At 32.2% G+C, this 27580-nt stretch overlaps 1 protein-coding gene across 1 annotated transcript; it reads left to right on the plus strand.

Moving 5' to 3' along the window:
- Window positions 1-1405: 1405 nt before the first annotated feature.
- LOC132728053 (pre-mRNA-processing factor 6-like) lies at window positions 1406-27531 on the plus strand. The gene is made up of 23 exons (XM_060713662.1): window positions 1406-1565; window positions 6975-7034; window positions 8387-8468; window positions 8694-8891; window positions 9833-9927; window positions 10877-10955; window positions 11426-11566; window positions 12432-12526; window positions 13307-13499; window positions 14896-15022; window positions 15970-16088; window positions 18297-18459; window positions 19244-19352; window positions 20533-20602; window positions 21299-21420; window positions 22064-22157; window positions 22614-22778; window positions 22940-23041; window positions 24333-24407; window positions 25206-25407; window positions 25883-26021; window positions 26542-26668; window positions 27351-27531. Exons 1-23 carry the CDS (start codon window positions 1477-1479, stop codon window positions 27501-27503), a joined length of 2799 nt encoding a protein of 932 aa, XP_060569645.1. The 5' UTR covers window positions 1406-1476; the 3' UTR covers window positions 27504-27531.
- The last annotated feature ends 49 nt before the right edge of the window (window positions 27532-27580 follow it).

Consider the following 27580-nt stretch of genomic DNA (forward strand, 5'->3'; position numbering starts at 1 on the left):
AACTACTTGTTGGAATTCAATATAACTTCATACAATGGTCAAGCACATTGAGAGGAAGTGCAGTGCACAAGAACCATGACTCCATCTTGACTAATTACAGAGTTATTGCCCTTTGTTACTTTTCCTTGTCCGGAGCATAACTTGAAAATTACTTGTTGGAATTCAATATAACTTCATACAATTGTCAAGCACAATAAGGGGAGTGCATTGCACAAGAACCATAACCCTATCTAAAGTAATTACAGAGTTATTGCCCTTTGTTACTTTTTCAATGCTTTCTTTTGTCCGGACCATAACTTGAAGACTAATAGTTGGAATTCAATATAACTTCATACAATGGTCAAGCACATTAAGAGGAAGTGCAGTGCACAAGAACCATAACTCCATCTATCTGGAGCATTTCTTGAAGACTTATGGTTGGAATTCAATATAACTTCATACAATGGTTAAGCACATTGAGAGGAAGTGCAGTGCACATGAACCATAACTCCATCTTGACTAATTACAGAGTGATTGCCCTTTGGTACTTTTCCTTGTCCGGAGCATAACTTAAAATATACTGATTGGAATTCAAAACAACTTCTTACAATGGTCAAGCACAATAGGAGGAAGTGCAGTGCACAAGAACTATAACTCTGTCCAGAGTAATTATAGAGTTATTGCCCTTTGTTATTTTTCCATTGCTTTTTTCTTGTCCAGAACATAACTTGAAAACTACTAGTTGGAATTCAATACTATTTCATACAATGGTCAAGTATATTGAGAGGAAGTGCAGTGCAGAGAAACTATAACTCTTTTCTTGACTTATTTAAAAGTTTTTGCCCTTGGTTACTTTTTTTTGTCCAGTGCATAACTTGAACATTAATGGTTGTAATTCAACGAAACTTTATACAATGATCAAGGGCAGTGAGATGAAGTGCAGTGCACAAGAACCATAACTCTATTTGGTCTAATTATAGTTATTGCCTTTTGTTACTTTTTTGTCCAGTGCATAACTTGAAAACTGGTAGTTGGAATTCAATACAACTTCATACAATTGTCAAGCACAATGAGAGGAAGTGCAGTGTACAATAACCATATCTCCATCTTCAGTGTTTATAGAGTTATTGTCCTTTGTTCCTTTTCCTTGTCTTTCTGGACTTATTACAAAGTTAATCAATAAAATTTCATCAATGGAGGAAATGCAACATACAAGAACCACAACTATCTTTATTTGCCCACAACCATAACTCTATTTCAATTCTTTTACAAGGTATTCTGTTACTATTAACATCCTCATTTCCGAAGCTGTCTTAATACCCCCGGTATTAATCACATTTAGTGATAGTTCTATTTTTTTTTTTTTTTTTTTTTTTTCGAATTCAGGGCGAATAAGAAGTGATACGAATCCTTATATATCCGGCATGGTTCGGCATTTAGCTAAGAGAAAACGGGATTTAGATATCCTTCAAGCGTCTGGTTGACGTTTTCATCAAAATGTCGGTGCAGTCGTTGGTTAGTCGTAAAAAGAAGAGTTTTATAGGATTACCAGCTCCACTTGGATATGTGCCTGGTCTTGGAAGAGGGTAATCTCATCAGACTTTACATATAAATAATAAATTGCAAAATATTCTTATCGTTTTTCGAAAATTATCTGCAGGAATGCCACATGCATGTTCAAATTTTGTTAGTTTTTCCCCAAATTTATGCCAAAAGCATCCAACACAACATTAACAAGAGCTAGATGTCTACATTAAATAATTTAGTTAACTTTGTAAATTATGTTTACCTTTTAACTCCTTTAGAACATCAAAAAGCCTTACTTGATAGAAAGCGTCTATCCTTAATCTTGCCCACTCAGCCATAGTCCTAATAATAAGACCTTTACGTAACCTATTTCATATTTATCATTCATTAATCTGATATTTTACATTTTTCATTTTCCATGTTACGTTAGGTCTTAACAGATCTTTGCAAAATCGTGTAGCAAAAAAAATGACATTAGACATCGATTAAGATCTAATGAATTTAAACAATTAAAACAGCGTGTATTTACATTAATTTTGACCTATTTATGAACAAAACTAAAAAATAAATACCTTTAAACAAAATAATTGAACTGTCACAACCGAAAAGTCATGATTAAATCCTCTCATTTAATTAAATTCTTTGTACAGCCGATATACAAATGGCCGCCATACAGTGCGCGAAATCTGATTGGCTAATTCAAATGCAAGCGTTTAAATGAGTCCAGAAGTTTCTAACGGAATATTTTTTCAACGAAATAATTGCCCATGCACCGTCAGTGTGTTCGAATATAGTTTTTCCGTTCAAAAAATTAGAATCAATCTGTAAAACGCTTTACTTAACCAGTATGGCTGATGAGCGAAATAGACTGATATTTATATTTTATTTTTAATTGATAAGTACATTGTTTGAAAGTTTTTGTTGATGATAGACCATGCAATTGAAAGAACAGAAGATAAGCTTTTGAATAAAACTTGAAAGTCAAGTCAACAGACATTTTTTTAATTTTTCAAAATGCTACGCGTTTATGAGCAATAACTATTAGACGTCAGGCTTGACCAACATAAAACTATAACAAGCCTGAAACGTCTAATCTATTGGACTAACTCAGCCACTGCGCGTCTCTAACCTGTTTTCCAATTAACAATTTATCAAACTGCTGAATACACCCATCGATAGTTTCTATATAAACTGCGAAAATAACCAAAATATAACGAGTGTTAAACAGGAGTTGTTTCCCTTATCAATGTGGAAATTCCATATCTTTAACGTTAAAACAATACAAATGTTGCCATTTTTAAACTGCTAGTTAATTGCGATTTATTGCTAATTAAAGCTTTTGATCTTAGCTTTATCTTGGGTAATATTAATTATCATCTCTTTAGAAACATTTAAATTAACTGTTAAACCTACAGAGCAACAGATAAGGTGCGTATTTGCGTACTTACGCAATTAATAATGTAAAATACACAATTGATTCTTTTAGAATGCGCAGGGCATTTTTTGCCAAAATTGTGAAAGGGCCTGGGCCTGTTCATTTTGTGAAAAAAAAGCGCGATATGTCATAAAATTGTGAAAAAATGACATAATAAAATTTGCCATTTAATGAAATTTTGAAACCGGAAGTGATGAAGCTTGATAATAATTTCTGTAAAATCTGCATTGAGCTGGCACTTCAATCTGGTAAACATGCACAAATACCATATAACTTGATTAATTCTATTTACATGGTTGCAATAGACAAAAATCAAGTTTTACCAGAAGGTAAACAATGAAATTTGAAGACAAAGTCCCAAAATTTGATGAAATCTCTTTTGAAATTGTGACTTTTTTCCTGCCGCTTTGTGAAAAAAAGTGCAATTTTGAATTGTGAAAGGGCCTGTTATCGGCCCCTGTTATAGAAGGAAAGAATGCCCTGATGTGTATCAAAACCCATTTAAAAAAATAAGATACACATTTGTCTTAAAGACCCACGCGCATTGTCATTTTCGTCACCGCAAAAGTAATCTTTGTCTGCACATAGTTTTGGACAAATTATATTGATATGCATGCTAAATCAAATGCTAGCTTATAAACGGTCTCCGGTCTCCAATTAAAGATTGGCGAAATAACATGAATAAAGCATGAGACTGTCAATTTGTATAATAATCTACTCAGGTTGACGGTCTTTACAGACTGGCAGAGACCATTGATTTTACGGAGACCACCAATAAGTAGGTCCCAGCTGTATCAATAGACGCTTTGAAAGCAATATGGCGTCAAAAAAATGGACAAAAGAAAAAAAATAAGAATTACATTAATTTTGTAAATAATAAAAAATCAGTCAGAAAACTAACTTGTTGAAATATATTGGACTATGTTCGTAGACAAAAATAACTGGCACATTCGGCGATCACGTAAATAAAAAAACATAATCTGAAAATAACCAGAAATTTCCTGGATCAGTTTAGACCAATGTATGGCAACTGAATAACCAAAAAAAACCGAGTACTGGTTGATTATTTTTCGACGGATTTAGTGAACTGAACAATTTAACCAAGATTTGAAGTTTTATGAAACAAACAATCAGTTATAAAACTTAGTTTTCGCAATGATTTTTTTTCTAATTTACATTACAAAATTCCGCTAAAACTTTTGTATTTGGTAAAGAGCAAGCTTAATAAAGATTTAAGTCACAACATGTAAAAATTTTAAGAACACCTTTTAATTAATGACAAGATCTCAAGCTTTTTTAAAAAAATTGATTAACAGTTGAAAAGATCTTTTTCTTTTTAATAAAATTAGAACTGATCGGATGGAAACCAAAAAAATTTTAACTGCGGTACTAATCTGATCCTGAATTATTAATTTATAATACGAATAATGGGCCAATTACATTTTCAAAGAAATGTTAACCAAAATTCAAAGATCTCGACCTACATATGCAATGCATTTACATAATTTAAAAGGTTAGCAAATAATATTGACGGATGACTGATAAACGACACATGTGCGCGTTCAAACTGTTGATTGCTATTAATTCTTTTGGCTACCCCTAGCATATGCATTGTGATTGCAGTTTCAGGTTTTAAAAAAGAGTATTATGCGACATATTCCGAATTTTAACTAAATTTGGGTATCCTAATGTATAGAATAGAAAATAAAAAGAAAATCACATTATTTTTCGAGTTGCGACTCTGTTTGGATTCATTGGTTCCATGTAAAGGCTTTGGGTCATTCGTTGGCATACTCAGTCTAGACCATATGTTGAAGTTGTATGTAAACTGAATAACCAAGGGCTAAAAAGCGAAACAGTGAATATTTGTTTTATTCTTACAGCTTTAAATAAAATTACTACCATTAAACAAAAAAATGCACTAGATAATTTTTATTTAAAACAAAAATAGAATTTACTCTAAGACTCAGTTTGCCAAAATATGGGATTTTTTTATTTAAGCAGTTTATAATTTACTAAATTCACATCTCAACTCTTGAAACACATTTCTGTAAATTTTGAAAATGATTCAGCTACTGATATGAAAATGATGTATTTCCTGACAACAAGACACATTATACAGCTACTTCCTTTTTATATTTTGAGAGTCAGACATAGATCTGACATGTGCATTTTTATATAAAAAATAAAACAGTTGTTAAAAGTTTTAGTTAATTGCTAAGTTGAATAAGTATCTCCAATTTTCTTTTTAAAACCCATTTAAATTTTATTGATATTGAAACCATAAAATTCATATCTTCATAATTGGGTACTCAATTGATCCTGAAGTCATAGGGTATAGAGTTTTGGAATACCGAATTAAATGGAGCCAATACCCAATTCCAAAGGAAATGATGGAGTAATACCAAATTCACTTTCAAAGCTTATCTGTTGCTCTGAACCTACCATATGCCATATGCCATTTAACATATGATTTATACAGAGAGATACGCAACCAGTAATATTTACTTGGAAAATTACTGATAAAAAAGCCTGTTGTCTGCTAGTTCCGAAACTGTTGATTGGCTTATTAATTTCCTTTTTGAGTACCTAGACATATGCATAATGTTATGCCAGATTTCTGTTTCTGAAAAAAAAAATTGATATTAAAATGGGCATTATTCTGTTACAATAATTAAAGGGGCGTCACAATGGATGTCTATATGTATAGAATAGAAAATGACAAAAGAAAATGGCCCCTTATTCCATTTCAGTTGCACTCTGTCTGGATGTCATTGTCCATTAAAGGCTTTTTAAGGTCCATTAGTGGCATAACTCAGCCGTCCATCAATGGAATTTGAAGGTTTATGTTAAAGTGACATTATGCCCATCCAGGGGTATAAAGTGAGTGAACAGATGAATATCAAAATAAGTTTTCATTTTATCTATAACTCCTTTTAATTTAATAATTTACTTCCTATAAACAATAAATAATGCACAGATCCAAATATAATTCTTTAAATATGTATTAGAATTTACCTCTAACACTCAGTTAATAAAAAGAGTGGGGCAGTCTTTTTATATGTAAGGCAGGTTTATAATTTTATCCTGAACGTTTTCCAATATCAACTCTTGGTCAAGCACCATTTTAACTGTCAATCTTTTGAAATATAAAGTCAATTCTGCTCAACTTGACTATGAAAATATGATCGTAATGTCGCTTTAAACAAACAACTCTTTTTCTATATACAGCTTGACTTCCATTAAGTGTCGAAATTTGAGAGTCAGAGACTGTAATATGTCTGATATTGAAAGTCACATTATACATGTATTTCTATAGGTAAAGAAGGAAAAGCATAACAAGTCAAAATCAAGGAGTAAATGACTACCAAACTACCATTAATGGAAGCCCTGATATATATATAAATACAATAATTGTAACAAACGAAAGACTGAATCTATAATATTTTGAAAGATTTTTAATAGTTGGCCAAGTTGACCCATGTCATTTTGGTTTGCTACCAAATATAGAGAGCATCTTTACATTCATCATGTTACACCATGCAAATTTTTTAATTTCTGTATGTTTATTATCATAATGTTATTTTAAAGAATGTTTGAAGTAATTTTTAACAAATTAACTTAACATAATAAAGTCAGTTTTTAATGGGCAAGATTGCTTTGCCAGTTTACCTGTCGGCTATATGGACAACGTCATGTTTGTTCTCAAAATAGTTGAAATTACCTATACTCAGTATTGGTTTTCCATGGGTTAAAATTAGAAACCGCATGGCTTTCAAAATAATGAAAGCTCGCCAATGATTGGTTGTTTGAAAGACCACAAGAAGTGACTGCCTATGGGCGAATGTTAGATCATAATGTGTAGCATAATTTAGGAGCCGATTTTAATTATTGAGAAAAAGGTTAACTCCTATTAAATTATATAAGGTCATGTAGGAGTTATCCAGTTACTGCACTAAGGTGATAGAATCATTGAACCATTTTATTTTATATCTAACTGATCTAATATCCTTACCATTTGTTTGTTTTTCAGAGCTACTGGATTTACAACACGATCTGATATTGGTCCTGCAAGAGATGCTGATGATATCTCGTAAGTTGTTTACTTATATTTTATGTATATATTATATTATTTAGTATATTGAAACCAGTATTGTCAAATTCTTTATGATAGTGTTTTTTCCACTCTTGGGAATGTTAGTAAAATTCAGCTTAAATGTGAAATAAGGCCTATGCATAGATCCCTGACCTCTCTAATTCTAATTATCAGACTAGTGGATACAATAAGTACTTTACCACAAGAGCACATGTCAATGTTTGTGGTTAAATCTCTTGTTATTCAAATAAAAGGTCAGGAATAGGGATTTATCGTTTGGGACCCAATATGACAGATAAATGCAAAGTTGTAAGTTTTTATTAATGAGCATGATTTGGAAAAACAAGGAATTTTAAGGCATATGAAATTTGGCTTGTATCAAACCTAATGTGAAAAATAGGAACTTGAGGTCATTTGTGATGGATTCTTTTACCAGACCCCTCTGGAAAAGAATAACACTAAGTGACTGCATAGAAGAAATTTTTGAAGAGACCAACAACATTACATTTGTTTATTTAAAAAAAAAATCTGTCTAAAGCTATAACAACAAATTTTTGGCTTGTATTTGCTCAACTTATAGCTTTAAAGACAATTTCATGTATCAAAGATTTTTTTGTTGTTTATTGTTACTCAAAATATATTTGTTACTTACAAATCAATTATAAATTTCCTACTTTGTAACTATAAATATGATATAACTGTTGCTTGCCTTTTTAAAAAAATACATATTTTCTATAGTTTTTCTGATTCTTATAATATTACGATCAAATATGAACTAGGAATAAAATATTCAAGTAACTTTACTGTAACCTGAGAAGTTTTATTTTCTCAGAAGAAATATTTTCCTGCAAGGCTAGTGTTAATTTCGACCTCATTTTCATCACAGTAATTAATACTGTAACAGAGCAGAATTGTTATTAGGAGGTGTCTGTAGGCCAGTATGACTGTCTCAAATGTGTTTTGGAGCACCTCAAACATGGAAAACACTGGAAAACACTCTATGTGGTACATGTATATGCTTAAATAAAGAATAACCGCCTCAGTTTCAAAAGGGATTGCTTCGAACAATTGCCCCTCAGAGCTGTGGGTTGGAATCCCGACAGGGACTTTTGCTTCTTTCATGCAAGGAAGCTATCCATCTACCTTATGAAATATTGGTGGTTCTAATCACCAGTAAATCGTGTAAATCCCAACCCCCAAAAAACATAACATCTTTGAAGGAATTAAAGTTTTCAGGCTAATAAGATTTAAAGTTTTAATCATTGAATATAGAATTAATTTTTATGGAAAGAAGAATTCAGTCCGGTGAATTTGGTACCTTGAATGAAACTGGATTAATTTTTTTACAGGGATGATCGTCACGGACCCCCGGCAAAGAAGTCGAAGGATGAGGAGGAAGAAGAAGACTTGAACGATGCTAACTACGATGAGGTAATTCACTAAAAAAAAATTCTTACGCTAGAATCGCAAAATAATTGCTAACAAAATTTATGTGAGTTGAAAATCAGCAGGAAAAAAAAAGGAGCTTTTTCTGTGAGACAAGGTTTTGAAATAACAATACACGTTATGACATTTTTTTGACATAAAAAAGAACCTTTTTAGTTTATACTGCAATTATTTTAATGGATAATTTAACAGTTTTGTAATTGTTAACAGTTTACAGGTTATGGGGGAAGTTTATGTAGCAAAGATCCATATGATAAAGATGACGAGGAGGCAGATGCCGTCTATGAGGCACTTGATAAACGAATGGACGAGAAACGCAAGGAAAGACGCGAGAAGAAATTGCAAGAACAGATCGAAAAATATCGTCAGGAGCGGCCCAAAATTCAACAGCAGTTTTCAGATCTTAAGGTACAGTGTGAGTTCTTGGATTTCTAGTCTTTGTAGATAGGACTAGGGGATTACTGTCAATCATGTAGAACTAGGATACAGAACTGATGATTCCTGATTTATGATGGCTGTATTACGCTTTGATCACCATGTTCTAGAAACTAACTCATTTCTGACATTAAACAAACATTTTCTAAGCAAGCATTTCTTTCAGAACGCTTAATCAATCAAAACATGTGTAATGTTAACACTAAAATGAGTTGTCTAATAATAGAAGACAAACCACAAAGTTTTGACGCTCTTGGGTCATTAAAGTTTGGTGTCTTTCAGTTAAGCTAAATATTGTTTTTTAAGTATTCCCTATAGAAAATTAATGTTAACATAGCCAGAGTAATAGAATGAAATCACAAAGCAAGAATTTAATCAAGAGAAAGCTGTATCATTGCACCCCTATTTGTTAATGATTGACATTTGGTTAATTTAAAAAAATCATAGGAATTGTATAAACATTGATTTTTTGCACAAAATTGAGGTTGAATAATCAAAGGATTTTTTCCCAATTGACAAAATTTTGATAATTCCTGAATAAATCTCGAAAATTCCCAGAAATGGTGAAAATTAAATGATAACTAGATTCATGTTTTAGGGCATATATAATCTCGGGTTTTATAAAAAAATATCCGTTATCCTGTACATATTGTTTTCTTAAAAAATATAATTTTTTGATAGGTGTTTTAAAGGGTAAAAAGCTATATCTAATGAAATATTTTTATAAAATTTAATGACAATAAAATAGCATTGTTTCTGTAATTCTAAAAACATATCTAACAAATTGTCTGTCATTTAACATACATGAATATTTTATTTAAACTTGTAAATAAAATGTTCCAGAACAAAATATTATGCTGCATATCATATTCCTTGCATAATGAACATTCTACATTTATCTATGTTATATATAGAGAGATCTTGCTGGTGTCAGTACAGATGAATGGATGAATATACCTGAGGTTGGTGATGCTAGGAACCGGAAACAGAGAAATCCAAGGGCAGAAAAGTATGTACATACCTGCTTTACAGGATTGTCAAAAAGAGGCAGTTGAAAGCCAAAAGATAGTTCTCTACTCTGACCATTCATCTGAATAACAATAAAATTAACCACAAACATTGACACATGCTCTTTTGTTTTACAAATATGTTGTGGTGAAACTCTTTGTATCCACTTTAATGGATAATTTGAATTGGACAGATCAGAGATTTATGCAATGAATACCTCTAATGTATTCTGGACCATTTTTAAACAAAAAACACACTGTTGCATGTGATTAAACCAAAAATCTCTAGATGAATCTAAAAAGACAACCCTGACTTTGGTCTATTTCTCTTTATTTTTGGCTAATTAAATTACTGAAAAATGTGGAAAAATTTGAGTTACAGAATTTGACATGTTTGGATAAACATTGATGAAAGAATTGGGGAATATTGCTCAATAGATTGAATTCAATATACATGTACCTTAATGATAGGATACAGAAAGTAAGCAAAATATACTGTGTTTACAGAATTTTTCATACTTAATTCCTTGCACTGTTGATAGTTTAACTTCAGAATTTTCATACTTAACCCTTAAAATTCTGGAACATACAGTGTTAAGCCTTTGCCACCAATATAGAGCCAAGCAAGCCTGCACATCAGTGCAGTCTGACCAGGCTCTATACAGGTGCTTGACAAACTTGAAATATTCAAATTCATATCCCTAAAATTGATAATGGGCAGTCCCAAAATCGAAGTGGGACAAGTGCATTTCAAACATTCAGCATGTTCAGGGTTAAATCTGTTCAAGGATTAACAATAATTACTTCCAATTCCAAACAGAACAAGCCTGTTATGTGTATAAATATATCATAGAAGGTTCATATTTGACCTTTGTACAAATTAAATATTATATAATACAATAAGATTTGACCTTTAACTACAACATTGACCTTTAACCATTGATCTTTCAGGTACACACCAGTGCCAGACAGTGTTTTATCTAGGGCAGCTGCTAGTGGTACAAGTAATGTACTCTCTGAAAGAGAGCAGGTGAGAGCCTCTTTGTGATATTCTTTTTTCATTTATAGAATAAGCAGTAATGTATTATTTTTTAAATAATAGTTAAAACTTGGAATAGATGTTATGCACCATTATAAATTTCTAAAGAGTAACAGCCGGTTATGTAACCAAAATTGATTTGAGTTTTGGCCAAAATTGAATCTGAATTTTGATTCTCGTAACCAAAATTGAACAAAAGTTACATCCCCTGATGTAATGAAGCCAAATTTGATTCAGAGTAATTGTCGTTCTAACTGAGGCATTCTTTATGCTGTTTCTGAAGTAAACTTTGCACAAAGAGTACAACAAAAAGGAAAAGGCAGATGATAGGTTTCCAACATGCTTTAGAGCTGATGATTATATGCTTGTTTAAAGGAATAAATTAGGTTTGTTCTCATTCATTAAATGTGCTTTTCAAAATAGTAAGATTTACATAACTTAGAGTTGACAATGTGTTACAGAAATTTGGTGGTCTGACCACACCTTACGGTGGAGCTCTTACACCAGGGTTGAATACACCTGGTGGTGTTACGCCAGGAGATATTGATATGAAAAAGATCGGACAGGCTAGGAATACGCTGATGGACATTAAACTTACTCAGGTATATAAAGTTTGTACAGATATTTAAGTGACAAGGCACCTGTTAAATCTGTATATTTCATATTGCAGTGCTTCATATGACAATGTATTTGCCATGATAACTTCTAAGAATGACAGGAACATTTATTTTATTAACTGCACATATCTTTTGTTTGATCGGCTTCTTTAACTCTTATTTACACTTTAGGGGACAGATAAGGGTAGTATTTATTGTTATTTAACTTTTATATACAAAACATGTTAAAATTTGGTATCTTAAACCTTAACTTGCTGGAATAGAAAATGATAGTATAAAGACAGGCTTGCCCTGCACAGGACCAGGCTCTACTGTTAACAGCACAATTATTGTATTTTGATATTGAAATACCTAAAACATAGTCTTTGAATAGACTATTTCAGACTCAAAGCAGGGCAAATCCATTATTCAAATTGAGCAGATAAAGGGTTAGCTAGGACTACACTGAGGTTTTTTAAGATGACGGCACAGGAGATTAATTTTCAAGATAAATGTCATATTTGTAATAGTTCTAGACCAATAACTTTTATGTTAACTTTCAGATCCTTCATGCACTTCCTTTTTCCCAGAATATTTATTCTAACAGTGAAATTGACCCAACCCATTTCAGTAAAATCGGGCTAGAATGACTTAAAATTATGATTTTCAAATTACTTCTAAGAGTATTTCTTTATAATCTTTTGCAAATCTTTCTGTTTTATTAAGTGCCCAGCTGATCTATGTAAAATGTTCAACTTTGGAATTTTTTGGCCTCAATGGAGTTCCTTTAACACTGCTAATACTCTAACAATAAATATTGTGGCTGTCTCATAGACCAAATTTTATCATGTATGTTATGTTATGTTAAAAGGTATCAGATTCCGTGAGTGGACAAACAGTTGTTGATCCTAAAGGATATCTCACAGATCTACAGTCTATGTTACCGTCACATGGAGGGGACATCAAGTAAGACTATTACTCACATTAAAAATATAACATTTATTTTGATAGAGTATAAGGTCAATAGGATCAAGATCACCAAGGCTAAAAATAGCCTTCTTTTTAGCCTTAAAGTGGTGATTGTGCTTCTTGAACAGTCAAAATTGTTGCCCCGAGGTATCAGGGATGACATTTGGAAATGTTGCCAGAGCCAAAGGTCTAGGGCAACAGTTCGAAATATTGTCCTGATACTAAGGGACAAGAGTTTTGACTGTTTCACAAACACCAATGACATGGCCTAATACTTTGCAATACTTTGCTGACAAGGGTGAAACAGTTAAAAATGTTGATTGGTCAACAGTTTATTTCATCATTGCTCGTGCAGAGGATTTCAGCCGTTCAATTCAAGAGTTGTAACTAAAGAATTTGTCTTTATAGAAGGTATTAGGTGAAAATATTCATTGATTTATCAGATTGTTCTTGTTTATTTCGTTGTCGTTGGAGATTTCTTTCTTTCAAGGGTAGTAGTAAATAAACTATGGGAGAAGGATGGTGTTTTTTCATGTTATTGTTACTTGAAATATTGCATGGAGAAGTACTGTTAACCAGTAAGGCTTGAATTGTCTTAAGATAAGAGTCATACTGTTGGTTTAAATTAAATGAAACATTAAAACATAAATTACTTATTTTGAAGATTTTGTTTTTCGATATTGATGCTGTTATTGTTTTTTGTTGTGGTTATTTTTAGCGATGTTGAAATTAGATACATGTTTACTGAAGTCAATAAAAATGATAATGTTTCTTTAGTGATGTTAAAAAGGCGAGACTTTTACTGAAGTCAGTCAGAGAGACAAACCCGAAACATCCACCGGCTTGGATAGCGTCTGCTCGTCTGGAAGAAGTCACAGGAAAGATTCAGGCCGCTCGAAATCTTATCATGAAGGGCTGCGAGGAATGTCCGAAATCTGAAGATGTGTGGTTAGAGGCTGCTAGACTCATGGTAAGACTGATTTGAGATAGTGCACCTTTGTAATGTCAATTTTCATTGGTCATTCCTGACAGTAACATAATATGTACACTTATCTACTTCATTAGGAATAATAAATAATATAAGAATGTGGAGGAATCTTAGAATGTTGTGAAGGTTAAGTGTGTTGTTTCATATCCAAAACCATCATTTTTCAAACTTCACTAATGTCCTTGTAAGGTTGAATTACCCAAAAGTCTTGCATAGATGGTAATAATATCACATACCCCATAATGATTGTGATCTAAAAAAAAAGTTCCATGTAAGATATTTGGGTATAAATTATATCTACACAACCACTGAAGGTATTTTTTTTAAATCTTCACACATGTCTGTAAGTTTATAATGGAAGATCACTGAACTTAACCCATTACTATGGCATAAATGCCACTGTATTATTGGACATAGTGAACTGAGGAAATGTCTGTATAGCCATCATTTTCTATCAAGTATTAAAGGCCCATTATACCTCAGAAATGCTATCTTTCTAATCTCTCAAAAACTGTTTATTTTCGGTTTCTTCTTACAGTTTGTTTATTTTTGGTTTCTTATTACAGTTTCCAAAGAAATACTCATTTCCTATATACATAAACTATCTTATGCATCTTTAGTTCCGTTGGAAATTCGTATAGTAAATCAGTATTTTGTATTGAAGTCAAAATACTACTTTGTTTAAATTCTACTACCTTAACGACACATAATTGCATTGTTCAGGGCTACTTTTTTCAGCTGTAAATCATATATAACATGCACTTAACCCATTATTTAAACACTATTAAACATAGGGCTGGGGCGAGTATCCGAGTATTTGGATAATCACGAATCAAAGTCAAAAATCGAGTTTGAATATTCTTAAGCCCAGAGATCGTGGATCGCGATCTAATTTTTTATTATATACATTCACTGTTTCTCACACTTTTAAAATCGAGAAAAATATGATTTGAGTATAAATATATGAAGTTTACCTAAATACAATTTGACGGTTAAAGACCATGTACCATGATGCTGAGCTAGGAAGTAATTGGTTTCAAAAAACAAAACAAAAATAATCATCCAAAGAATAAAAACATAAACCTAGTTTATATTATGTATGTTTAATGTTTAGTATTGTTTTTTTTTAAATAAACATGTTTTTATTACTAATGTACATGTTTATATGGGTGTCTTGATAACAAAAGATTTGTGGTTCGATTTGTGAACCGTAAGTGCTGAATCGTGGTTTGGGTAGGATCGTCACTTATCCGACGATCCACACCCCTAATTAAACACATGTTTGACATTTTAAAATATATGGACTTCTGAGGCATAATGTGCCTTTAAGAATAGTTTAGTGCATTGACCTGTAATCATCTCTTGTTTCTAAATATAGCCTGGTGATCAAGCTAAGGCAGTTGTTGCCCAGGCAGTTAGACAACTACCACAGTCAGTGAGAATCTGGAGTAAGGCTGCCGAGATAGAGACAGAATTAAAAGCAAAGAAAAGAGTTTATAGAAAAGGTTTATTTAGATTTTCTCTATTTCTTTTTCTTTGAACAAAACAGAATGATACCTAATTTGAAAATTGAAATGCTTAAAATATATTTTTTAAAAATCTAAGAAGTGGTATCAGTCTGAGCGGTGTTTATCTGCTATTTAACACCGGTTTGGAGTTTTGATGAATAGGAATTGACCACGAAGGCCGTACAAAATATCAAGACAAAATAAGGAAGATCACTTATGCTATTTTTCAAGCGGAAATTACTTCCGGTGCTGATGTTCATACAAAGTTGTTCAATTTCGCACCCTATTTTTGCTAAGATACAGAAATTGTTAAATAAAAGAAATAATACAGCCCAAAAAAAATAAATAGTTATTTTATCAAGTTTTCAACAATTAAAACTTACCTGTCAGACTGGATTGTATCTTTTTAACATCAGGGCTTGATTAATCATTCTTGTCAGTTTAAAATGACGTCTTTCTATCGCCTTTATGAATGAGTTGTATACTTAGGATGACGTCATTACGCTGTTTACTAATTTTGCGCCGATTTGTGATATCAATTTTATGAACTGATATGGATCAAACCTATGGAGGTAGTGATTTTAGCATTTTTTGAAAAGAAAACATTGTAAGAACGGAAAATATCAATAAAAATGCGTTATTATAGTTACCTTAAAAAAATTGTTTACTGTATTTTCGAGGGAAAAAAAATAACAGCCGCATATGCATATAGTCCCTTACCAGTATTTATTGGCAGTTTAGAACCGTAATTTTTCTTCTTTGTGTATAGTGACAAAAGCATGAGGAGTGTTAGAATCTTTGTTTTACATATTTTGCATTTAAATAGATTGATAAAGGTGCAGGTTCAGGGAGCATACATTACCTTTACTGTCGATCTGTTTCACATAAAATTATTAGCCATATATAAATCTTTTAAAATATAATTATTTGGTATATTTTTATAGCCTTAGAGAATATTCCTAACTCTGTGAAGTTGTGGAAACTTGCAGTTGAATTAGAAGATGAAGAAGATGCCAGGATAATGTTAAGTCGTGCAGTAGAATGTTGTCCAACAAGTGTTGAGGTAATCATATATCAGATTAATGATTTTAGCTTTTTGTCATTCTTTAATTATTTGGATAGGTTGTCAGGTTTTATTGCATGTTATACAGTTTGTTAGATATATTTTATGACATTGACTGCATTTCAGATATATTTTATGACATTGACTGCATTTCAGATATATTTTATGACATTGTGTGTCAAGTATATTTTATTTCATTGACTGTGTGTCAGATATAATTATGCCCCCACAAAGTGGGGTGCATATAGCGTTGCACTTGTCTGTCCGTCCGAGCAAACATTTTGGGTTTAGGGGCTATATAACAGTAAAAAGAACGAAAGGGAACAATAGGTTCATACCGTGATCAAAGGGTTTATGGGCTAGTAGCCCTTAAGAAAACAAAGAAAATAACAAAGAAAATAGCCCCTAAACCCAAAATATTGGAACGTCTGTCCGTCCGTCTGTACGTATGTCCCGAAATCTTTTGAACGCAACTCCTCTTAAACCGTATGGCAGATTTTGCTTAAACTTCCAGGGATAAACAACCTTAATGTGAAGATGGCAGTAAAGGAAGGAATTTTCGCTGCGAGCAAATTTAACAGGATTATGGCCCTTTGTTGATTTTATCACTATATAATATGTAGAAATTTTGTGAATGCAACTCCTCTTAAACCGAATGGCAGATTTTGCTTAAACTTCCAGGGAGTAACAACCTTAATGTGTAGATGGTAGTAAAGGAAGGAATTTTGGTTGCGACCAAATTTAACAGAATTATGGGCCTTTGTTGATTTTTTCACTTTATACCATATAGAAATTTTGTGAACCCAACTCCTCTTAAACCGGACGGCAGATTTTGCTTAAACTTCCAGGGATGAACAACCTTAATGTGTAGATGGTAGTAAAGGAAGGAATTTTTGCTGCGACCAAATTTAACAGAATTATGGCCCTTTGTTGATTTTTTCACTATATACCATATAGAAATTTTGTGAACCCAACTCCTCTTAAACCGGATGGCAGATTTTAATAAAAAGTTCCACATAAAAATCTTACATGAAGAATATGCATGCTCTTGTTTACGAGCACATCTGCACAGTGGGGGCATCCATGTCCTTTGGACACAGTTCTAGTTTTATATTACATTGACTGTGTGTCAGATATATTTTATTACATTGACTGTGTGTCAGATAAATTTTATTACATTGACTGTGTGTCAGATATATTTTATTACATTGACTGTGTGTCAGATAAATTTTATTACATTGACTGTGTGTCAGATATATTTTATTACATTGACTGTGTGTCAGATAAATTTTATTACATTGACTGTGTGTCAGATAAATTTTATTACATTGACTGTGTGTCAGATATATTTTATTACATTGACTGTGTGTCAGATATATTTTATTACATTGACTGTGTGTCAGATATATTTTATTACATTGACTGTGTGTCAGATAAATGTTATTACATTGACTGTGTGTCAGATATATTTTATTACATTGACTGTGTGTCAGATAAATTTTATTACATTGACTGTGTGTCAGATATATTTTATTACATTGACTGCATGTCAGATATATTTTTATTACATTGACTGTGTGTCAGATATATTTTTATTACATTGACTATGTGTCAGATATATTTTATTACATTGACTGCATGTCAGATATATTTAATGACATTGACTGTGTGTCAGATATATTTTATTACATTGACTGTGTGTCAGATAAATTTTATTACATTGACTGTGTGTCAGATATATTTTTATTACATTGACTATGTGTCAGATATATTTTATGACATTGACTGCATGTCAGATATATTTAATGACATTGACTGTGTGTCAGATATATTTTATTACATTGACTGTGTGTCAGATATATTTTATTACATTGACTTCTTGTCAGGTTTTATGACAATGACTCATGATTTTGTCATATTCACTACATTTTAAATTTAACAAATCTTTTGTTTAAATTTTAAAGTCTTCAAAAATTGTCCAAAAGAAGGCTTCATTTGCTTTGTTTTCATTGCTATTGCGGTAGGTTCCTATACTGGAAAACTCATGTTTATTAGCATTAAATACATTACCTTATCAATGTAGTTTAGTTTTACCAAATTTACTGAACTTATAACACTTACTTAAGCAAAATGATTTAACTTACTGTGCGCAGGAAAACGTTTTTGCAAATTGTGTATATCATTTTACTTTTTACTTGTCTGATTTAGTTATGGTTGGCTTTAGCCCGTCTGGAAAATTACGGAAACGCAAGGAAAGTATTAAACAAAGCCCGAGAGAACATTCCTACAGATCGTCTTATTTGGGTCAGTGCCGCGAAACTAGAAGAGGCCAACAATAATATACCTATGGTGGAGAAAATTGTAGAAAGGGGTAAAATTGTTAATATTCTTCTTTGAACCAATGTAAAAACATTGGCTATCTTGGCCCATTTGTCAAGGTTGCTTACTTCGAAAATCTTGCCCTTGATTATCTCCCCTATGCATCTGTGTTCAAATACCATCAAAAACTTAGATTCAAGTGATTTAAATCAATTGCTAATAACAGCTGTAGGTTCAAATCCTGCCAATTCTTTCATGTGAGGAAGTTTATCCAACTACCTCACAGAAGGTTAGTAATTTTTTACTCCGGTACCTGCTTGTCCCTGAAATAATTTTCAAAGGGCACCTGATGTTCCCCTCAAACAGTAAAGCTGAAAAGTCACCATATGACCTTGACAATGTCAGTGTGACTTTAAATCCAACAAATAAAAAGCTTTGGAATCTTTTACTTGAGGAAGCTATTGAGCTGGCTGACTTAAAGTTTGTGGTTCTACTTAAGAAGCTTGCTTGTGCCTGAAATAATGCCTTGAGGGACACTTAGGTCTTCCTAAACAACCAAGGCTGGAAGGTCACTTTATGACCTTGAAAATAGCTAAAACACACTATCTCAGTATGGAGAGAGTAACTTCTAAGGACCTCAGACTTTAAAATTTGGTGATGCTCCATGTCTTGCACTGTTACAACAGATGGTAGACAGCTATTGCTCTTAGAATACAAATGGTTCACAGCAATTGCTCTTGGATTTTTCTACTAATTTAATGAACTGAAGATTTTGGCAGTTACTTGCTTACATAGATTTGCTTTCCAAACATTCCATGATGTGTATTTATTTACAGCGTTGAATTCATTACGTGCAAATATGGTAGAAATCAATAAAGAGCAATGGTTAAAAGATGCAGAAGATTGTGAGAAAGCTGGTAGTATACATACTTGTCAAGCTATTATGTAAGTTTCTATCTTTTCTCATAAATCTTTGGTTTAAACATTATCAAATTACAATTCTACACAACACAGAGAAAATTAATATGATATGATAAAGTGGATTGAACTGAAAGCTTAACACTTATTGTAATTCTCCCCTCATAAATTGTTTACACAAAAGCTTTTTGCACTTAAATGGCAAAGTGGTAAATGTTGCTGATTTTTTATTTATTTATTTATTGAAGCCCACCAAGAACTGTCAAATTCTTCTATTTGATGAAGATATTCAGATTGATTGCAAAAGGTCATTGGTTTGATTCTAGTGTCCCACTTGCTCCTGAAATAATACTTGAAAGCTCCTGAGATCTTCCTCCACCAGTGATACTAGCAAGTGGCCACTTGACATTTACTGTGTTGGTGAAACCGAAACCTAACTGTAACAAACAAATTGGATCTATCTGTCATTTGTCTTCCATACTCGACAATTGTTACAAATAACATCTCATTGAAGCCACACTGCCAAATTTGAAGAAATGTGCCTTGGGTCATTCTTGCTCAAAGCTCTACCAAAGTTATTGAAATGGTTTTGATCTATTGCATTGATAAATCTTTTAGATGTTCAGTGATTATTATAGGTGTAGAAGAAGAGGAATAAAAAAACAAACATGGCATTCTATTCCAATTTTAATCTAAATTTGATCAAACCATGACCTCTCATCGCTAGATTTTTAAAAGACTCATGTTGTTAAATCATTAAAAATTTTCTTCTTCAAAGTATATAGACTTAAAGCATAGAAATTTTGTATGCACCATTGCAGCAGTTTGTTCAAAGCGTGGTTCCTGACTTATAAATAAAAAGGTCATATTTTCTGGTAACTACAGGATTTAGAATTTTTTTTAGGTTGTACATGGGACAAATAGATAAAAAAAACAACACACAATTCTAAATATCAATACATGTTTTGCTTTATTAGCTCAATCAGTTGATGCATAAAGGAAATGACATAAACGTACCAAACTAACGTCTATGTTAATAGACGCCACAATTTGCGTGTAAAAGAAATGTTATAATATTTTGATAAAATAAACATCTTTTACTGTTTTTTTACAATAAAACATAGGCATGTGTATATAAAAACTTAATTATTTTAAATAGCATATATAATTTTCGAAAGTTTAACATGTATATATATTTTGTTTTCAGACGGTCAGTGATTGGTATAGGTGTAGAGGAAGAAGATAAAAAACACACATGGATGGAGGATGCTGAAGCTGTAAGTGGGAAACTTATTACCTTAACATCCTTTATTAAAGGGACTCCACTGAGTTTTTTTGAGGTGACAGGACTGGAAATATTTGTCCAAAATTTGTATACCATTTGAAGTGGGTCTGAACCTCAGTGGAACTCCTTTAAGACTTTAAGAGAATATTAATCTAAAAAAAGAAAATTTGGATTGCTGACAGTATGTTAAACTTAGTCTAATGAAATCAGATAATGGAAAAAATATAAATTTATGAACACACTATTAGTAAACATGTCTGCCTTTTTCAAATTGAATACATCTTTCGATGTTACTGAAATAATTTTTTAAAGAGGGTTATATACATGTAGATGACCTTTCTGAGCACATGGGAGGTTTCACAGAGATAATTATACTTCAGATAAAAACAAATAAGTAAGTCAGAATCAGATTTTGCCTGCCTTGTATCAACACAATTAACTTTTCCTACATGTCTGTAATTATTTATCAATGATGAATTTAATAGTTTATATTTTGTGTCAAGCAGACAAATTTAACATAAAGGTTGCATGTTTTGTTGTCTTTGTTATCAAAGATTTTTAACTTTAATGTATGCATGATCACACATCTCAAAATATTCGGGATACGTTAGTAATAGAGCTACGTAGATAATACAGAGGTCGAGAATATACATGTTTATCATAGTAATGTAGAATTGTTCTCTTACAGTGTGCCTCACACGGAGCTTACGAATGTGCACGTGCAATTTATGCATATGCATTGTCTGTGTTTCCAAGTAAAAAGAGTATTTGGTTAAGAGCTGCATATTTTGAGAAGAATTTTGGAAGCAGGTAATATTTGTTATTTTATTATGAATTTAACATAGTATTTGAGTTGAGTGTTTTTTATACCCATATATATCTATGAATTGAAGTCATATGATAAGTTCTGTTTAACTGCTTGTCTTCCAACAAAATAACTATCAGCTATGTTATCTTCAGATAGGGTCTTCATTACACAACATTGGCTGTACTGCCCTGATCAGCGGAAATATTTTGTTTTAAATATTCTGAAACCATGCAAACATGAAGCCTGAAATTTTTATGAGAGGTCATAATGTAAAGATCAAGTCTTAAAGTCATATTTTGATATGATCATGCCTCTTTTTTCCACTTAAGATAAGTTATTAAATGCTAAGTTTGATAACTTTAAGGTGTAATTTAACACAATTTTCATCTAGAATATGTCCCAAAATTTCGTAAGTTTTATGTATGAGCTTGATCTTGACATAAAAATGTCCCTTTCCTGCTATGACAATGTCCCAAAATTTACATTTTTTACCACCATCTAGGAGGTGTTACTATTACAGTCAGAATCTAAAACTTGTTAAAGAAATATCCATGTGCACCACCGTATGCCAGGTTATGCACAAGTATGATAAAATTAAAACTGACAGCAGATTTGCATAAAATAATTATTGTTATATATTTTCAGGGAGTCATTAGAAGCACTGTTACAAAGAGCGGTTGCACATTGTCCTAAAGCTGAAGTTCTGTGGTTGATGGGGGCCAAGTCTAAATGGCTAGCTGTAAGTTTTATCCTTGTCATCTTTCTATATAGTCTGCCCAATTATATAAGTTAATTATTTTATATTAATGTCCAGTTGTTTAAAGAGATACTGTCCATATGACATATGTGCTTAAAATATTGATAAGTGTAGCATTAATTTCCTTATCCTAGTGTTACAAGAGAGTCACTGTATGAATTTAATATTGCTCTAGTGATTTATAATCTATAAAAGCTATCAAAAGTATACACTTGCAGCAGTAAGAAAAGATTTTAAGTCCTGCTTCATGGAAATATTAAAGACTCACAAAGCAAATTTTGAAAGCAGCTGCATATTTGCAGGAATAGAATAATACAGAAATAGGAAGTGACAGTCAATGTATTGAGCTGAGAAAATATTTTTAGGAAAATTAATGTATATGCTGACATTATCAAAAAAAAGTTATGGACAATGTTTTTCTCCTCGTCATAATTTCAGGGCGATGTACCTGCAGCAAGAAGTATCCTGGCTCTTGCTTTCCAGGCCAATCCGAATAGTGAAGAAATCTGGTTAGCTGCTGTGAAGCTTGAGTCTGAGAATAACGAGTTTGAACGTGCGAGAAGATTGTTACAGAAGGCACGAGCTAGTGCTCCCACAGCTAGGGTATGTTATATCTACTATATTGTAAGGTGGTAAATACTTGTGGAAAAATAGAGTAGGTGCCAGCTTGTGTATATAGTTAATATTGATGTCCCAGTTATCCAATGAAAAGTGAAGTTACAAACTTGCAGTGTTATAAAGCTGTTATTACTTGTTCCTTGTAGGTGTTCATGAAGTCAGTAAAGTTAGAGTGGTGTCTTGGAGAAATAGCAAATGCCAGAAAACTTCTCGAGGATGCTACAAAACATTATCCAGATTTTCCAAAGGTACGCTATTTTTAACTGCAATTTTTGTCAAATTAAGATTTTTTTTATGTCTCCAAAATCAGCATATTAAAATCGCACCGTACATCTGTCTGTGCGTCCCCACTTCTTTCGTAACCGGACTGTTACTTTGTCATACATTGAGGGATTTTGAAAAAGCTTGGCACAAATGTCTACCACATCAAGACGATGTGAAGCATCCAAGAACAACTTCCCTACCTTAAGGATCTATGATCAGGAGGCCATATTGTTTTTGGTCTGCCCAAATGACACAATGTTACATATTTACTAGAATTATATTAGTTTGTCAATGTGGTAATTTCATAAAGAATGACTTAATATAACATATTTACTAGAATTTTATGAGTTTATCAATTTATTAATTTCATAAAGGGTTTTTATTACAAAATTTCTGAAACGGTTGAATTTGAGTTAGAGACAGTCAATTTTTTATTTTATCATGTACAACAAAGAGTACTTTCCAAGTTTTGAGACGGCCAAAAATGCATTAGAGACGGTCATTTAAGCCTACAGCCGACACCTAATGACAACACTGTGTTGGGAGGGGCGGGGGAGTACAAAAAGTAATAAGTGACAATAAATGTTTTCATAACAGTTTATAATACAAATACTTATCACATAAACCATGGCACAGGAGTGTAATAATGCCATTAAATAAAAACAATTTTACATTTATGTAATAACACTTTTACATTAAGACATTTGCCTTATGTATAAACATAGCGTTAAAGAGCGCTAATGTTAGCAGTGATTTATATTTTCTCCTAAAATGCCCTGTGCACATTCTTCACTAGAACCATGAGCAGCTGACTTATATCAGCTAGAAGGCAGAAAGCTGTCCCTATAGATAGCCTCTGCTTTGTACCATGCATGTTAAATTGAATTGAAACTGAAAATTTTGTAAAATGTGTGGTCAGTTTTTGGAATTTTCTTTTCCCCTTGATTTATCATGCTATATTTTCCTCTTCAGAAAGCCACAGGTTGTTTTGAAAATTAAAACAAAATTCACTGGTTAGCTGTGTCAATTAAAAATTACTCTTTTTAACAGTTTACCATTCTTATTTATAAACTTATGTGATAAACAGAATATTATATTCGTGTAGATCCAATACTAAATTTATTGAACTCGTTGAATTAAACAATATTATGCTCACCAGAGGCTTGCATAATATGATTTTATTCAACTCGTTCAATAAATGAAGTATTAAACCTACACTCATTCAATATCGTCTATATATTGAAATAGATTACATATAGTGTTATATATTTGTAGTTATGGATGATGAGAGGACAGATAGAGGAACAGGGAGGACATCTTACAGAGGCCAGGGAGGCTTATAATCTAGGGGTGAGTGTCATTATTACCTATATATAGAGACACTGAGATAATTCTTCACCATCGTAACATTTGAAATCTGTTTGTATATGTGTTGGAAAATTGTATGATGCATTGGCAATTACATATATTATTAATTTGGAGTGCGAAGTTGTGCAAATAAAAAAGTTATTTAACCTTCATCATTTGGTTACTTACGATGATCATATTGAACTTGTATGAAAATCATATAATGAATATACAATGTTTACCACTCAGTCACCAGTTTGGTATATATTGTCTGGTGCCCTAAATTTGTCTCTGTCCTTGAGTCAACAAGATTTCTGTTTGTATCACATTTTTTTTTCAGATGTTCCTTTAGAAAGAAAACAATTGGATTTTAGTTTTAAACATGAAAGTAAAATAAATGTATCTGGCAAATTTCTTCAACACAAAATGCTTGGATTATTAGAAAATATAGTGTATCAAACAAGCACTGTTGAAAATGCTAGGACAACAAATCATGGCCACCCATGAATATGACTGTAATTAACAATAGTTATATAGCTTATCATTCAAAGCTTAAGGAATTTCAATATCAAAATAAAAAAAGTGAGTAACCATCAGTATAGAATCTAGCTCCAGCACAGGAAGTGTGAACATCTAGACTTGTTGTCATCAGTACAAAATATATATATGAATATTTCAGCTAAAGAAGTGCCACATGCCATACTTGTATACCTAAATGAAATATTTCCCAATACTTCAAATATTGCAATATCTTTATGACTTCAAACAATTTATATAATTTATACAATTAATATATTTCAGCTTAAGAAATGCCCTCATGCTATACCATTATGGCTATTGTTATCAAGATTAGAAGAGAAGACTGGGCAGCTTATTAAGGCTCGATCCATCCTAGAGAAAGCGAGACTGAAAAATCCAGGTACTGCAGATCTTTGGTTGGAAGCTATTCGGCTAGAAAATAGAGGTGGAATGAAAAACATTGCCCAGACTTTGATGGCCAAAGGTAATTGAATATACTTCCTTATCAATTATAATTCTCGAATTAAAGTTTCATCTTCCAGACAGATGTTTCCAATTATAATATGTGGACCTTCCCACAAGTTTTACCGTTAAATTCCCCCAAATGAATTTTAATCGACAAAATCATCATTTAAAGCATGTTTCAGTCTCTAAAGCGTTCCCTAATCATTTTGGCTAGGATAACATGTCAGTAATGGACAATTTAATTGTAACATTTGCCTCAATTGTTCTACCCCAGCCTTTTGGATATGTCACAGATAAAGCTCGCTTGATTGGAATGTCTATGGTCAACTTCTGTTTGAAAGACTCCCCACTTATTTTGAACATCCCAAAGATATAACCATTGTATTGACCCAACATTGTGGTGAATGATGGGAGCATAAAACATGAATCATTGTCCCTGTATTGCCAAATTGGTAACTTTATAAATCTGTATAATGTCCTGTATAAATTTACAGCATTACAAGAGTGTCAGTCATCTGGTATTTTATGGGCAGAAGCAATTTTTATGGAGCCTCGACCACAAAGAAAAACTAAATCTGTTGATGGTCTAAGACGATGTGAGCATGATCCACATGTGCTGCTGGCAGCCTCGAAGTATGTAACATTCTTACTTTGCCTTTCATTTATAGATTATAAATATGTTTTATTTATATAAACCATTCTTGTTTTTCTTTAACATACATAAGTTAAAACACAAAGGACTTATCACATTAGAGGCTGTGGATAAGTTGTAGTTTGAATAGTGAATAATTGAACATAAACCTGAACAAGAATTTCATAAGACATTTAGTCTTTCATTCTAATCTTGTTTCTTTTTTTTTAAGAATATTTGAAATGCTTTATCTGTATTGTAAAAATTTTAATTGTAACATTTATATATATTCTGAGTAATGAAATTTGTTAAAATTAAACTAAACTGGTGAAGTTGACTCCTTGACAATGCATTCTGTCTTTAATAAGACAGCGTGGTACCCAGATGTATGAATATTATCTAGAAATTTTTATTCTTACATATACTTTACAATATTGATGTCATTAAAAACTTTGTGGGAGTTTTCATTTGAAATATGCTAAATATATATGTTTACATATTAACATTACTGTGTGTTTTCAGGATGTTTTGGTCTGAAAGAAAGATAGCGAAGGCACGAGAATGGTTTAACAGAACAGTTAAGATAGATCCAGATCTTGGTGATGCGTGGGCCAACTTTTACAAGTTTGAGATGATGCATGGTGATGAGGTATAAACACTTGGATTTTTTTTCCTCTTTCTTCTTTAAATTTCTTATTGCAGTCATTTTAAGTACAAGCATGGTCATTTTTCAATTTGAAGATTTTTGCAAGAATAAATGTTCTCTATGTATCAAATTAATGTAACAGAATTGAAGATGGAAATTTGAGAGACTTTACCTGGCCAATTAGTTCATAATGTTGATTAAGCAAATTGATGTATGAATAATGCTAGTTTTTAGATAATTCTTTTGATTTTGCATGCACATACACTATAATGACTGCTGAATTAGTGCAATGAATTTGCCCAGCTTTAAATTTTGAACATTGCTTTGAACAATCCATTCAAAGTTAAAGGGATTTCAAAATATCTAATTGTAAAAATTGCACACAGTCTTACCTTGGTATATACTGGTGTCAAAGGCCAGTCACTAGTATTTTGTATTCACTTCACCTATGTTTGGAAAGATTGCTGAGTTGATGGTATAATTCTATGGCACCATGATGTGGCTTCCTACAAGGGGAGTGAAAGGCTTTGCAGGGAGGTTGATAAACATTGTCCTGTAGCCGAGTCATATTTGACTAGGAGTAAAGCTGTAAAGTTTATGAGAATGCCGCATTGATGATATTTAGATTATGTACTGTCACTACATAGATTGTACATTATGTTCATTATTAATACAACATTTTCAGGATTCACAGAAACAGGTTCACAAACGTTGTACAGCAGCTGAACCTAGACACGGTGAACAATGGTGTCATGTTTCTAAAGACATTAATAACTGGAGGCTTAAAACTGATGAGTTACTGCCACTTGTAGCTGAGTATATCCCCCTACCAACTTGAAAGAGTGTTTTACAGAAACAAAATAAAATCAGGATATTTGAAAAAGAAACTTACATTAGTGGTCAGTATGTCAAACA

The sequence above is a fragment of the Ruditapes philippinarum genome, unplaced genomic scaffold, assembly GCF_026571515.1.
Source record: "Ruditapes philippinarum isolate M1 unplaced genomic scaffold, ASM2657151v2 ctg1280_1_1_1_1, whole genome shotgun sequence".
In the NCBI taxonomy this organism is placed as follows: domain Eukaryota; kingdom Metazoa; phylum Mollusca; class Bivalvia; order Venerida; family Veneridae; genus Ruditapes; species Ruditapes philippinarum.